The sequence below is a fragment of the Hemicordylus capensis genome, chromosome 3, assembly GCF_027244095.1.
Source record: "Hemicordylus capensis ecotype Gifberg chromosome 3, rHemCap1.1.pri, whole genome shotgun sequence".
In the NCBI taxonomy this organism is placed as follows: Eukaryota; Metazoa; Chordata; class Lepidosauria; order Squamata; family Cordylidae; genus Hemicordylus; species Hemicordylus capensis.
In genome coordinates, this window is record NC_069659.1 from 132,929,078 (window position 1) to 132,944,642 (window position 15,565).

Here is a 15,565-nt window from a genome sequence, read left to right on the forward strand (position 1 = left end):
AAGTAAGTAAAAGGTAAAGTGTGCCATTGAGTCAGTGTTGACTCCTGGTGACCACAGAACCCTGTGGTTGTCTTTGGTAGAATACAGGAGGGGTTTACCATTGCTTCCTCCCATACAGTGTAAGATTATGCCTTTCAGCATCTTCCTATATTGCTGCTGCCCAATATAGGTGTTTCCCATAGTCTGGAAAACATACCAGCAGGGATTTGAACTGGCAACCTCTGTGCCATTAGGTGGTTGGTTCTTAAGTATCTGGGGCATCTGGGGCTTATTGTTAGAATTCCGCGAAATCTATAGACAATCTTAGAATGTCAGTGAGAGTCAATAATCTCATCTACTGCATGTATTCTTCTCTTCTTTTGACTGCATGCACACAGTGTTAGGATGTCACCCATAGTATATATCTATTATCTATTTTGAGGAGTTTGGTTGTGGATTTGTTTGTGAAAAATAAAGTCATATTTCACAATTATCTACAGATTCTAAATTTTGCATAAACAATCCTGCCACTTAAGTTGGCTGAATGAAGTACTTTTTACACTGCCAGAATATGCAGGGTCAAAATTTTAAATTGTTTTTATTTTTTAGAAGAAATTTTAAATATAATGATTATTGTTATTGTTCTCAACAGATATTTTAAAAACTCAATAACCAGATCAATAGTTCAAAAATGACATCTTGCCCAAGAGAACAGAAAGTCTTTCTCAGATTTAAATTTACTATGATTCAAATTTATTATGTATGGTAATTATTCAGTAAAATAAATAATGTTGGAAATTGAAATGTTCAAATTTAGAACTGTTCTTTTAGTTCTCTTTTTCAAACACATTAATTTAAAAAGTATATGCCATATATGTAACTTCTTTTACTTTCCTATAAGTGTAATCAATACAAAATGACTTTGTGTGGTCAACGATGGGCCTCACCTTCTAGTATATTGTATTTTCTCACCCTTGAACAGTGATTGTTCAGTGATATGTGATATGTTTATATATATACTTCAAGTATACGCTGATGGGATCTGAGCTGTCAGAGACTGACAAGGAAAGGGATCTTGGGGTTGTGGTGGACAGCTCATTGAAAATGTTGACTATTTGTGCAACAGCTGTGAAAAAGGCCAATTCCATGCTAGGGATCATTAGGAAGGGGATTGAAAATAAAACTGCTAATATTATAATGCCCTTATACAAAACTATGGTGCAGCCACACTTGGAATACTGCGTACAATTCTGGTCACCACATCTAAGGAAGAACATTGTAGAACTGGAAAAGGTGCAGAAGAGGGCAGCCAAGATGATCAGGCGCCTAGAGTGGGGATTCTCAACCTTGGGTCCCCATATGTTATTGGACTTCAACTCCCATAATCCCCAACCAAAGGCCACTGGGGCTAGGAATTATGGTTGCTGAATAACATCTGGGGACCCAGTGTTGAGAATCCCTGGCCTAGAGCACCTTTCTTATGAGGCAAGGCTATAATACCTGGGGCTATTTAGTTTAGAATAAAGACGACTGTGGAGAGACATGATAGAGGTCTATAAGATCATACACGGTGTAGAGAAAGTGGATAAAGATAATTTTTTCTCACTCTCACAAAACACTAGAATGAGGGGTCATCCCATGAAATTGATTGCCGGGAAATTGAGGACCAACAAACAGAAGTACTTTTTCACACAATGCATAATCAACTTGTAGAATTCTCTGCCACAAGATGTAAAAGCCAACATCCTGGATGGCTTTAAGAGGGGCTTAGATAACTTCATGGAGAAGAGGTCTATCATCAGCTACTTGCCGGAGGGGCCACCTCCAGCCTCAAAGGCAGGATGCCTCTCCAGCTGCAGGGGAGTAAAAGCAGGAGAGAGGGCGTGCCCTCAACTCTTGCCTGTAGGCTTCCGGCGGCATCTGGTGGGCCACTATGTGAAACAGGAGGCTGGACTAGATGGACCATGGGCATGTTCCAGCAGGGCTGTTCTTATGTTCTTATATACACTAGTAGATGAGGCCCGTCGTTGATGGGGCAATGTCATTTTGAGTACACTGATAAGAACGTGCAAGATATTAAATAAGTTTAATGGATTTTTTAATTAATGTCCTTCTAAAGGGAAGTAAAAGAGGTGTTTGAAATTTGCTGGATTTAAACTTCAAACATTATTCATTTTATTGAATAATTATCATATATCTGGACCCTTACCCTTCATGGGCTAGTAAAATCTGCCAGAGAAGGAACAGCTAGGTAGCTGGAGCCATCTATTAATGCTTCATTAAGGGAGGCCCATGTTCCTCCTGCCAGCAGCCCCCAGCCACGCCCCCTGCATCTGACATCAGATGCATGGGTGTCGCTTCGCTCCCAAACGGGGCCGCCCAGCCACGTTTGAGAGCAAATACCAGCCACCACTGCATTCATAGCATGGCTGGGAGCTGCTCTCTCTGCCTTTAAAGGCAGGGAGAGTGTTGCTGGCCGCACTGTGAACGCGGTGCTGGCCGGAATATACTCCCATATGGGGCTGTGCAGTCCCGTTTAGGAGCAAAGCCACGCCCCCTGTGTCTGATATCAGGTGCAGAGTGTGTGGCTGAGGCACCAGGCATGGGCCCTGATTGGCAACAGCTCGGGTTCTTTGAACCAATCCACTCAATGGTGGCTCCGCCCTTGATCGAGCATCACACAGGCAGTGGTAAACCATCTTTTTAAAAATCCTTCCATTGAGTCCACCAACCTTGATAGCTATCAGCTTGTTTCCAATCTTCCCTTTTAAAACAAAGTGATAGAGCAGCTGCAAGGTGTCTGTGCAGCTGCAATAGGTATTGGATGATATGGATTATCCAGACCCCTTTCAATCTGGCTTTCACCATGTGTTTGGGAATGGAACTGCTTTGATGGCCCTGGTGGATGAACTATGCCGGGAACTAGACAGGGGGAGTGCATCTCTGTTGGCTCTGCTGGACCTCTCAGTGGCATTCAGTATCGTGAACGATGCTATCCTTCTGGACCGCCTCACAGGTATAGGGATCAGGGGCGAAGTGCATTGGAGTGGTTCTGATCCTTGCTTGGGGGAGGGGAGGTTCCAGAAGGTAGTGCTGGGGGACTTGTGCTTGATTTCTTGACCTTGGGACTATGGGGTCCTGTAAGGTCCAGTATTGTCCCCTATGCTATTTAATATCTACATGAAATTTCTGGGAGAGGTCATCAGGAGGTTTGAACAGAAGTATCATCAATATGCAGACGACACTCAGCTCTACCTTTATCTGACATCAGATTCAAGAGAACTGGATCAGGCTGGATGTGGGCTAACAAACAGGTTAAATTCAGACAAGATGGAGGTGCTGCTGGTCAGTAGAAAAGCCACTTGGGATAGGGTAATTCAACAAACTCTGGATGGGATTATACTCCTCTTGAAAGAGCAAGTGCACAGCTTAGGGGTGTTGCTGGACACAGCTCTGCTTTTGGATGCTCAGGTGGAGGCAGTGGCCAGGGTTGCCTTTGCACAGTTTCAGCTAGTGCACCAGCTAGCGCACCAGCTGCATCCCTTTCTCAAGAAGGCAGATCTGGCCATGGTTACCCATATCTTAGGTATGTTTCAGCTGGATTGCTGCAATGCACTTTACGTGGAGCTGCCCATGAAGGATATTCGGAAGCTTCAGTTGGTGCAGAATGCAGCTATAAGGGTTCTCTCTGGAACTGCTTGTTCAGAGCATATTACACCTATTCTGAAAGAGCTGCACTAGCTGCCAGTTTCTTTCCGGATCCAGTTCAAGCTGCTAGTTATTACCTTTAAAACCCTTAACGGGTTGGGCCCTGGATACTTGAAGGACTGCCTGCTCCCAAGAGTTTCTGCCCACCCAACAAGTTTGTCAGAGAGGCCTTTGCTATATGTGCCAACATTGAGAGATGCTAAATTGTTGTGCACTTGGGACAGGGCCTTCTATGTTGTTGCCCCCAAGCTCTGAAATGCTCTCCCAGTGAATGTCTGCTCTGTGACATCTGTGGCTGCTTTTAAAAAACTGAATACTTTTTTTATCTGTTCAGGTGTTTACTCCTTAGGGCTGCTGGGGTCTCGCAGCTTTCCTGCTTCTGTTTTTTATATGGTTGGGTTATTTTTGGTGTTATATAATGTTTACTGTTTAACTGATTTTGTGATTTTAATGTGATTTTTATGGTGTTTTGTGTATTTTAAGTTTTGTTAACTGCCTTGGGATGTTTTATGAAAGGCAGTATAAAAATGGAACAATACATTAAATAAATAAATAAATAAATGGGAAATTTGAATATAGTAAATTTGAATTTGAGAAAGATCTGGTTAGAAGCCCAGCAGAAAGGAAAAGGGAGAGTCCATCTACCTCCCACCCAGTGCTGCCTGGAGTGAGAGACCAGGTGGGTGCTGGGGTTCCTTCTGCTGTTGCCTGCCTGCTTTTGCTTCCCCTGTGGGGCGAAGCCTCAGGTTAACATCTGCAGGAAGTGTGGGCAGGACTGGGACCAGCCCCTGAGTGACTGAGCTGTTCCTCGGGTCACCTGCTCAGTTTTGGGCTTTATAGGAAGGCTCCTTGTGGCGGCGGGGTCACCACCGAAGGGTGACACCAAAGGGGGTTGCCACTTTGGGGGAGCCACTTTGGGGGAGAACGAGGGCGAGGGCTAGGGGGCTTCTGGTTAATTAGTTTTAAGCTGTTTTAGACTTGGGTTGAAGTTGAAGTTGCTGTAATGTGTTTGGGTTCAACTGGAGATGGGGGACAGGGGGAGCCTTCATGGACTATGGGGCAGCTATCCTGGTGGTGGTGGGGAATAGAAGAAGTAACGATGGCAGGTCAGCGGGCCGTTCAAGGGGAAGGGTAGTCAGAAATTTAATAGCTGTCTCCCCTTCCAGCTGTCCTGCCAGCTCTTTGACCTCGGAGAGATCTGCCAACAACCCACATAGCTTTTCCCTGCTCCTCTGTAATGCCAGGTCAGTCCAAAATAAATCTGAACTCATCCATGATTTGATCATGGATGAAGGGGCCGACCTGGTATGTATTACTAAGTCTTGGTTGGGGAAGGCTAGTGGTCCAGTTTGGTCCCAGCTTCTCCCTCCAGGATATTCTGTAGAAGAGCAGGTGAGGGAATGTGGGCGGGGAGGTGGGGTGGCTGTGGTCTATAACGATAACATCTCCCTTATCAGGATCCCTGTTAGGGTATTGGACCATACTGAATATGTGTACTTGAGTTTGGGGACCATGGATATATTGGGACTTGTGTTGGTGTACCAATCACCCCACTGCCCAGCGAAATCCCTTACTGAGCTCACAGACCTGGTCACGGAACTCGCATTGGAGTCTCCCATATTCTTGGTGCTGCCGGACTTCAATGTTCATTTTGGGACCAATCCGTCTGGGGTAGCTCAGGAGTTCATAGCGGCCATGACAACTATGGGCCTATCTCAAGTGGTCTCTGGACCGATGCATATTGCAGGTCACACACTTGATTTGGTCTTTTACTCTGATCAGGGTGGTGTTCTGTGGGTGGGGACTCCTGTGATTTCCCCATTGTCATGGATGGATCATCATCTGGTTAAGGTTGGACTTAGAACCACTTCCCACCTCTGCAGGGGCAAGGGACCCATTAGAATGGTCCGCCCGAAGAGGTTATTGGATCCACTAAGATTCCAAGAAGCCTTGGAGGGATTTAATGTTGGCTCTGCTGGTGATCCTGTTGATGCCCTGGTTGAGAATTGGAACAACTTGCTCACCAGGGCAGTAGGCACGATTGCTCCCAAGCGTCCCCCCGACCCACTTCAAACTTGGCCCCTTGGTATACGGAAGATCTACAGGGGCTGAAACGGCAAGGTAGGCGACTGGAGCGCAAGTGGAGGAAGACTTGACTCAAATCTGACAGATTACGACATAGAGCATATCTAAAGATCTACAGTATGCTCAGGCAATACGTGCGGCAAAGAGGCGGTTCTTTTCTGCCCATATTGCCTCTGCAAATTCACGTCCAGCAGAGTTGTTCAGGGTTGTGAGGGGATTAGTATCTGCCCCTCCCCTCCCTTGAACCAGAATTTGGAGTCATCAGTTATCTGCTGTGATGTGTTTAAAGAATTTTTTGCAGATAAAATCTCTCAGATTCGGGCTGACCTAGATGGAGACTCCACAATTAATTTGATGTCTGAGCTGGAGGTGCCCAACGACTCCTCTTATGTGATTCGACTGGATCGGTTTCAGTTTGTGACTCCTGAGGATGTGGACAAGCTGCATGGAGCGGTGAGGACTACCACTTGTTCTCTTGACCCTTGTCCAACATGGCTTGTTCGATCTAGCAGGGAGGTTGTTGTAAAAAGCCTAGTGGAAATCATAAATGCTTCTCTGAGGGAGGGCAGGATGCCTCTTTGTCTTAAGGAGGCAACCATAAGACCTCTTTTAAAGAAGCCTGCATTAGATCCCTCAGAGTTGACCAATTATAGGCCTGTTTCCAACCTCCCATGGCTGGGCAAGGTAATTGAGAGGGTGGTGGCCTCTCAGCTCCAGGTGGTCTTGGAGGAAACTGATTATCTAGACCCATTTCAAACTGGCTTTCGGGCGGGCTATGTGGTGGAAACTGCTTTGGTCGGCCTGATGGATGATCTCCAATTGGCAATTGACAGAGGAAGTGTGAGACTGTTGGTCATTTTTGATCTCTCGGCGGCTTTCGATACTATCAACCATAGTATCCTTCTGGAACGTCTGAGGGGGTTGGGGGTGGGAGGCACTGTTTTACAGTGGTTCCGCTCCTACCTCTCGGATAGATTCCAGATGGCGTCAATTAGAGACTGTTGCTCTTCAAAATCTGAGCTTAAGTATGGTGTCCCTCAAGGCTCCGTACTTTCTCCAATGCTTTTTAATATCTACATGAAACCACTGGGAGAGATCATCAGGGGATTTGGAGCTGGGTGTTACCAGTATGCTGATGATACCCAGATCTACTTCTCCATATCAACCTCTTCAGGAGCTGGCATATCCTCCCTAAATGCCTGCCTGGAAGCAGTAATGGGCTGGATGAGGGAGAATAAACTGAAGCTGAATCCAGATAAGACGGAGATACTTATTGTGCGGGGTCAGAAATCTAGAGACAATTTTGATCTGCCTGTTCTAGATGGGGTCACATTTTCCCAAAAGGAACAGGTTCACAGTCTGAGAGTACTTCTGGATTCACACCTCTCCTTGGTTTCTAGTTTCTCAGGTTGAGGCGGTGGCCAGGGGTGCTTTCTATCAGCTCTGGCTGATACGCCAGCTGCGCCCATTTCTCGAGATCAATGACCTCAAAACAGTGGTACATCTGTTGGTGACCTCCAGACTTGACTTTTGTAATGCACTCTACGTGGGGCTGCCTTTGTACGTAGTCCGGAAACTTCAGTTGGTTCAGAATGCGGCAGCCAGGTTGGTCTCCGGGTCATCTCGGAGAGATGATGTTACTCCTTTACTGATGGAGTTACACTGGCTGCTAATAGGTTCCCAGACAAAATACAAAGTGCTAGTTATAACTTACAAAGCCCTAAATGGCTTAGTCCCTGGGCATCTAAGGGAGCGTCTTCTTCATTATGAGCCCCACCACCCATTGAGGTCATCTGAGGAGGTCCGTTTCCAGTTACTGCCAACTCGTTTGGTGGCTACACAGAGATGGGCCTTCTTGGTCACTGCCCCGAGATTGTGGAATGTGCTCCTGCTGAAATATGATCCTCCCCATCTCTGGCAATTTTCAAAAAAACACCTGAAAACCCATCTTTTCACCCAAGCTTTCTCAGCTTCCTAAATTTGGGGTTTTTAAATATCTGGTTTATTTAAAAATTAAAAACCCGATTTTGGGATTTTAATCACTGTAATTGTTTAATTGTTGTTTTAAAATGTTTTTAAATTGTTATATTGTTTTTTAATTTGTTTTAGCTCTTTACCGTTTTAGTGGTTTGTTTTAATTGTAAACCGCCTTGAGCCATTTTGGAAGGGCAATATATAAATCAAATCAAATAAATAAATAAATAAATAATAATATTCTGCTCCTTTTGTGCATGATGTTGTTTGTGAATTATTGATTTGATTACTGAGCATTACAAATCTGTTGAGAGCAATAACAGTTAAAATATGATAATTATCTTCAGCATTTCTGCTAAAAAATATGCTAAACAGAGCACATTCCAGTGTAAAAAGTATTGCATTCAGCTAGGTTCAGTGGCAGGATTGTGTATGCAAAATTTGGTATTTGTATATCTTTGGGAAGTAGGGCTTTATTTCACACCAGCAAAATATATAATAGATATTGTGTGTGTGCGAAACTGGAATTCTAAAATGTCTTTTTTATGACACCTGCTCAGTCAGTTACAAGGCAATTATATTCGGCAGGTTTCTGCTCCATTTCCAGGCTACTATGCATGCCTTAATTCTTGCATCTGCATACTTTACATCACATGCAGCTTCATGGTGGCTGGATGGTGAAGAGCTAGCTAAGGTGGCTGATGCAACACTAACACATGCATTTTATTATTTCATTTTTATTTAATTTAAAATATTTCTATCCAGTCCCTTCAGGAAACTGCTGCTTAGGATGGGAATAAAAACACTACCCACCACCACCAAAACAATAATAAAATCAACAGGTGTCTAAAATGGCAGACCAGTTATATTCATTAGCATTTCAAAGCATTCCCTCCATGGTCACATGAAGGCTCCATCCATTGTTTTATTCTGGTTCTTGGGCCTTACTACAGAAACCCATCTCAAGCTTCATCCAGGTGTCACAATTGGGGTGGGGCACAAAAACCAACCCCTTGACAGGCATATGTTTGTGTGGAAGTGTGGTATTCTCTTCCTGATATTCAGGAAGAGGCAGGAAATCACCACTGTTTGCACTGACATCCACTCCTGCTTCTCGGGATTATTTTCTTTTCATTAGTAGTATATTTAATTAATCATAGGCAATTGCCAGTTTAACGATGGGAGATAATTGACAGACTTACTGTATGCAAAGACTGTGATTTTTAAAGCAAGTTATTCAAAAAGTTATGCTTTTCTTTATGCCAAGTTCAGAGAAGTTAGTCCATCTTTACCTCCATTTTACTCTTTATTACTTCTTACTGTCATTGTCGCATCCATTATGTAGCTACTGAAACCCATTCAGTTTACCATTTTATTATTTTCTTAGAGCTAGCCTTCACAGCAATATCAAATAATTGCTGGTAATTAAACAGCACCACACTGCATTGATTTTTACCACATTGCTTTTCATCCCTGACCTTTCCTTAGAAAAGTGCTGTCCTGTATTAAACCAGAAGCCTCCAAACATTTTCCCCTCTGGATGGATTTCTCCTTGCTCAGTAGGTGACCAGTCATTTTCAAAGCTGCATCTACTGGCATAGAGCGTTTATTTCATCTTCAAACACAGTTTCTGTAATTTGCAAATAGTGCTATCTGCTGTATGACAGGTCATGAAGCTATCACAATGCAGCTTTGGTTTAGGATGCTTTCATGTTGTGAACAGGATAGGGCCATGTATTTTTTAATATGCAGGGCAACATTAATATGAGTCAGGAATGTCAAAGAAGAGAACTAATAGCTCATCTCACATAACAATTCTCTCTTTCTTTACAGTGCACAGGTCACATGTCTTTGCAACATCTAAAGGTAACTAAAATTCCTAATTCATAGATTAGATGTGCCTACATGAGAATTGAAATGTTAAGAATAAATTTTAAAAATCTTGTGTATTCATTGTCCTTGCTTAGGGAAACTCAGTACAATGTATTTACTAAACAGGTGCTGTGCACTATTAACATCTTCATAATGACCAGTGAATGAAGAATAGAAATTTTAGGAACTTGGAGGTATCAGTATCAGTAGAATGGAAGATGTATGCAATGTAATGCAGTCTATTACCATTGTTTTAGAAGTGAGGCTTGCTTATTTATTTATTTATTTATTTATTTATTTATTTATTTATTTATTTATTTATTTATTTATTTAGATTTTCATATATACTGCCTGCTCCAAAGACTCTAAGCAGTGAACAAGAACAATACCAATACCAATTAATTTTAAATAATAATAATTCATTATTATTATTATTATTATTAATAATAATAATAATAAACGCCTGGCAAAACAGGTGGGTCTTAAGAAGGGCCTTAAAAGCAGCCAGGGAGGGGGCTGAACAAATCAGGGGGGAAAGAGTGTTCCAAAGAAGAAGGGTGGCCCTCCTACGGGCCCAGGCACTACACACTACACCAGGGCGCAGGACACAAAGGAGAGCCAGCTGAGAAGACCTCACAGGCCGGGATACAACTGACTAAGAGAGGTGATCCTGGAGATATACAGGTACTAAGCCCATAAGAGTTTTGTAGGTGAGAACCAGCACTTTGAATTGGACCCGGAAGCGAACAGGCAAACAGTGCAGCAACCATAAAAGAGGTGTGACACTATTAAATCTACGGCCACCCATAAGGAGGTGGGCCGCTGCATACTGGACTAGTTAAAGCTTCCGAATTGTTTTCAAAGGCAACCCTAGGTAGAGTGCATTACCGTAATCCAAACGAGAGGTAACAAAGGCATGAGTTACTGTTGCCAGGGCCTGCCGGTTGAGAAAAGGCTGTAACTGGTGAACCAGCTGAAGTTGGGCAAAGGCACCCCTTGCCACAGCCTTCCACCTGTGTTCAAGCAGGAGCCACGAGTCCAGAAGGACCCCCAGATCATGAACCATCTCTCTCAAGTGAAGTGCAACCTCGTCAAGAGATAAACTCACACAAGACAATTGGCCAGATCACAAGCTGAACAAGAGCAACTCGGTCTTGGAGAGACTGAAGCTGAGTTTGTTTTGGCCCATCCAGATCCTGACAGCCTCTAGGCACTGAGCCAACACATGGATGGCATCACCTGTTTGGTCAGGGGTAGAGATATAAAGCTGAGTATCATCAGCATATTATTATTATTACATTTTATATCCTGCTCTTCCTCCAAGGAGCCCAGAGCGATGTACTACACACTTAAGGTTTCTCCTCACAACAACATTGTGAAGTAGGTTAGGCTGAGAGAGAAGTGACTGGCCCAGAGTCACCCAGCAAGTATCAATGCTGAATGGGGATTTGAACTCGGGTCTCCCTGGTCCTAGTCCAGCACTCTAACCACTACATCACACTGGCTCTGAAAACCCCAAACCGATGGATGACCAGGCCCAGAAGCTTCATGTAGATGTTAAAGAGAATGGGAGCAAGGACCGAGCCCTGTGGAACGCCACAAGAAAGGGGCCAGGGCACAGAACACTCACCCCCAATCGACACCAACTGGAATCGCTCAGTGAGATAGGATTGGAACCACTGAAGAACAGTGCCCCCAAGGCCCAGTCCACTTAAGTGCTCCAGAAGCATGGCATGGTCGATGGTATTGAAGGCTGCTGAGAGATTAAGAGGTGCGCTTCCCACATCAAGGTTATGACACAGGTCATCCAACAGGGCAACCAATGCCGTTTCAGTGTTGTGCCTTTCCTTTAAAATGACTAATCAATGGCTAGTCATTGACATCCAAAACTCATTAGTCATTGATATCCAAGATTACATTTAATTCTAGACCCATCTTTGTAATACCGTAATGACTGCAAACTGCTGTTTCCCCCTAATTTATAGTATCGAATATATATAGGATCAGTGTTACTGTTTTATCAAATGCATCTGCAAAGTGGAAGTTATTCTTACTTTGATTGCTGTGTCCTGTAGAGGCATGCTGTGAGTCCTAAAAGAGCAAAGATATGAATTGGTCATACTAGTTGATAATCTGAAACATAACAATAGCACACACTGTTTGCAGTACATCTTAATGTTTCACTTATACCATGCTGCACATGGGGAAAGAAGCTGTTCTGTTCTGCTGTGCAGAGAGCACTGCTTCAGCCCAACATGGAAAAAGGCAACAACATGTTACTCATCTGGGACTACATAAACTCATCTGGGATGGGTTACAGTACGTATTCTACTTATTTGGCTATTTTTGGCCAGATCTTCATACATCACCCCTACTACTACCTCCTTCTACATGAGATAAGGCTAGAATTGGACTAGGGAAATATCTTCCTTCCCTAATCCATTGCTCAGGGTCAGATGAGGAATGGATGTACACAGAAGAAAGGATTTCACTCCAAAAGGGAAGTTTCTAAGATCTAGCCACAGTTCCAAAGCTCTTAGCCACAGAGGCTGTCCATACAACCAGCCCTTCAGAGGTAGGCCAGGGCTAACCCAGGTCGGGCTGGTCGTGTGCAGCGCCAGGATCACTCCTGATTCCAGCACTCCACCCCCAGATAGCCCTGCTTTTCTACCCAGGCTAGAAGTGAGGTAGGAGGACATATGTGTGCCTCCTACCTCATGTCTGGGTATTATGGGCTCTTGGGCTGCAGGCAGTCATCCTTTCCATAGAGCTGGGGGAAAGGAGTGGCCCAGCAGCAGGGGCTTCCCAAATGCACCTCACTGCCCATGAAGTGCATTCTGTGTTTCCTTCCCCTCACACTCACCACTCCACTGGTCACCACATCACTCATCTGGGTGTGTGGGTGGTGGAGCCCTGTTTGGGCTCTGATTGTGTGGGGGGAAGGCACGTAAGCTCCTGCCTTTCCCCCAGCCTCCTTGGTTGTGTGAACAACCTTACAGTCTCTTCTTCCTTCTCTAATCAGTTGCAATGTATGTAGTTTCTATCTGCTTTAAACAATGCAGTTATTGAATATACATGCTTATAGACAGGCAGTCCTTAAAGCAGGGGATGTGGCTGGAGATGATAAGAGTTTTAATTCAACAACAGCTGCAGAGCCAAGTTTGCCTACCCCTGCTTTACAGCATCAGACAGTGAGATGGTATACTGGGAAGCAAAATACTACTCCTGCTTCAGGGCAACTTCAGGGGGTACACATGTGGAGATGGTGGACATCACGTGGAGATGGTGGATGCATAGGGTTACAAACTGAGTAACATGAAGGTGCACAGCTGACTACACAGCATGGGTCAGTCACTTGTCTGCACTGGGTGCTGCTGGCTCTTCAGCGACTACACATCTGCATGGTGTTGACTTAGCAACTTCCATGCCTCTGCTGCTGCCAGGATGGGAATAATCAGGTACCTCACCTCCTTTGTCACTGCTCAATGGCAGTGAGCTCTTCTCAGCACACTACCTACTGGTTGTCACCAAATTTTTACAAAGGAGTTGGAATAATATATCAATCATTAATTATGATTATTTATTTATTTATTTATTCAGTTTTTATCCCACCTTTCCAAAATGGCTCAGGGCGGTTTACAATTAAAACAAAATTAGGTCAAGTTATTATTGATCATTAATCCCACATGAATTATCTTAATACATGGCATTTCCAACCAAATATAATAAAATTTATCTGTATAAAACTATTAATATAGTTACATTTATTTTAAATAACTAATCCTAAAAATCCATTTATATCCAGTTAATCCTATTCCAACATCAAATAATGGGGGGGGGGAGGAGGATAAAAACTCAGAACTAATAAATATTTTAAATTAATCCACAATGTTCACTAAGGAAATTGACCATGTCCTGCTGAGCAATATTTCTTTTTACCTAGCTGCAATAGTTACACTACTGAAAACACCTACACAATAACTAATATTCTTTACATATAAACAATCAATCAATTCACTTTATCCATTATTTAGACGAAAAATGATATGCATGAAACACCAGTCTTAAATTATAAACCCTCCAAATAATCTGTAAGGAATAACACTTACCAAGTACGTTGTTCATTAATATTAATACATAAAATCAATATTCCTCATCATCTTTCAAAAGATACCAAGAACACTTGACTCACATTTTCAATGAGAGAAAAATCATCCTAACAGTCATTCAGTTGTTTCCTTTTAGAGGTTCCCCAGTCATTCCCCATTCAACTGTTTCCCTCTTGTCACAAAAGGCTCTTCTGAACAGTACCTTCAGCATTCTCTTCCACATTCTCCCCCCTTCTTAAGCAGAAAGCTGACCCATTATCTCTCTCCTTGAACACAAAAGCTCATCCCCCACTTCCTAGAAGGGAAAAGTCTTATAAACAAACCATTAGGTATGTATCCATGCCCAGGTCTCGTAGGGTGAAGGACCATGGGTTAGGTAGCAAGATGGCAACACAAAAAGCTAGAGGAGGAGCTCTATGTAGAGCTGATGTAGTTTGGCTCTGACCCTGCATTACCGCTGTTCTTGGGGTTTCATGGTGATGAAGAGGACCCTTGAGATGGGACTGAGATCCTGGGTACCCTTGGGCTCTGCTGACATCATGGCTATTGAAAGAGTGAGCTCTGGTGGTTCTGGGTTCGTGGGATCTGTGGGTCTTTCACCACAGCTGAGAATCTCAGCTGGGACATGGCCTTCCTTTCACTCTTCCTCCGGGCATTACTCCTTGGAACCTAAGCCTGGGTAGGTTACTACAGTATGCCTACTTCTCCCAAACAGTAGTTGAAGTAGTCAACCTGTATCTGGGCTGTACATCATGCAGGTTGTTCCTCCATTCAAAAATATTCACTGCATGTAGAAAACTAGTTGTCAGCGAGAAGAGTTAAAGCCTACCCTTCCCCCTGATATTCTGGTTTTCCATGTTTAAGTGTTTTGTCTTTTGGTGGTGGAGTATGGACAATCTTTGGGAATATTTGGAAATAGTGCTAGATTTAGGCACAAGCTAAGTAAGCTACAGTTTAGGGCCTCAGATTATGAGGGGCCTCTACCAAAAAAAAGAATGAATTTCAAGTTTTACATAAATGGTTGGAAAACGAAGGAGAAAAGAAAACAAGATTCTAAAACAGGTGATGTTTTGAAAAGACAAAAATATACTTACATGACTACACAGTTATTTATCATACAAATCTTTGTAGAAATATCTGTAAATTATATTGAAATTTTATTAGACCAATGCCCACCATCATAGTTACAGGTGGGACCTCTAGCCCATTTTGTAATGCTGTGGAGCCTTTTAAGCTTGACATAGCTTAGGGCCTCTCAGCATGTCAGAATCCAGCCCTGTATGGAGAACAAAGAGTTACCGGTAATGTGGTTGTTTGGTGGTTGCACTGGTTATTAGAATGTTACAAATACAGACCTGCAACAAAATGTTACACTACATCCCTGGTGTACATACAGGTGAAACTCAAAAAATTAGAATATCGTGCAAAAGTCCATTAATTTCAGTAATGCAAATTAAAAGGTGAAACTGATATATGAGATAGACGCATTACATGCAAAGCAAGATAAGTCAAGCCTTAATTTGTTATAATTGTGATGATCATGGCGTACAGCTCATAAGAACTCCAAATCCACAATCCCAGAAAATTAGAATATTACATGAAACCAAGAAAACAAGGATTGTAAATAGAACAATATCGGACCTCTGAAAAGTATAAGCATGCATATGTATTCAGTACTTGGTTTGGGCCCCTTTTGCAGCAATTACTGCCTCAATGTGGCGTGGCATGGATGCTATCAGCCTGTGGCACTGCTGAGGTGTTATGGAAGACCAGGATGCTTCAATAGCGGCCTTCAGCTCTTCTGCATTGTTTGGTCTCATGTCTCTCATCCTTCTCTT

General features: G+C 43.2%; 1 protein-coding gene across 4 annotated transcripts in view; it reads right to left on the minus strand.

Moving 5' to 3' along the window:
- Positions 1-15,565, minus strand: part of AFF3 (ALF transcription elongation factor 3) — a 451,975-nt gene that overhangs the window by 190,033 nt on the left and 246,377 nt on the right. For all 4 annotated transcript variants that reach the window (XR_008318873.1, XM_053306211.1, XM_053306212.1 and 1 more), the window contains exon 6: positions 11,673-11,709. Coding sequence is in view for 3 of the 4 variants with exons in the window: in XM_053306211.1 (XP_053162186.1) it covers positions 11,673-11,709 (37 nt within the window). In the remaining variant the exon portion in view is untranslated. The remainder of the gene's footprint in view (positions 1-11,672; positions 11,710-15,565) is intronic.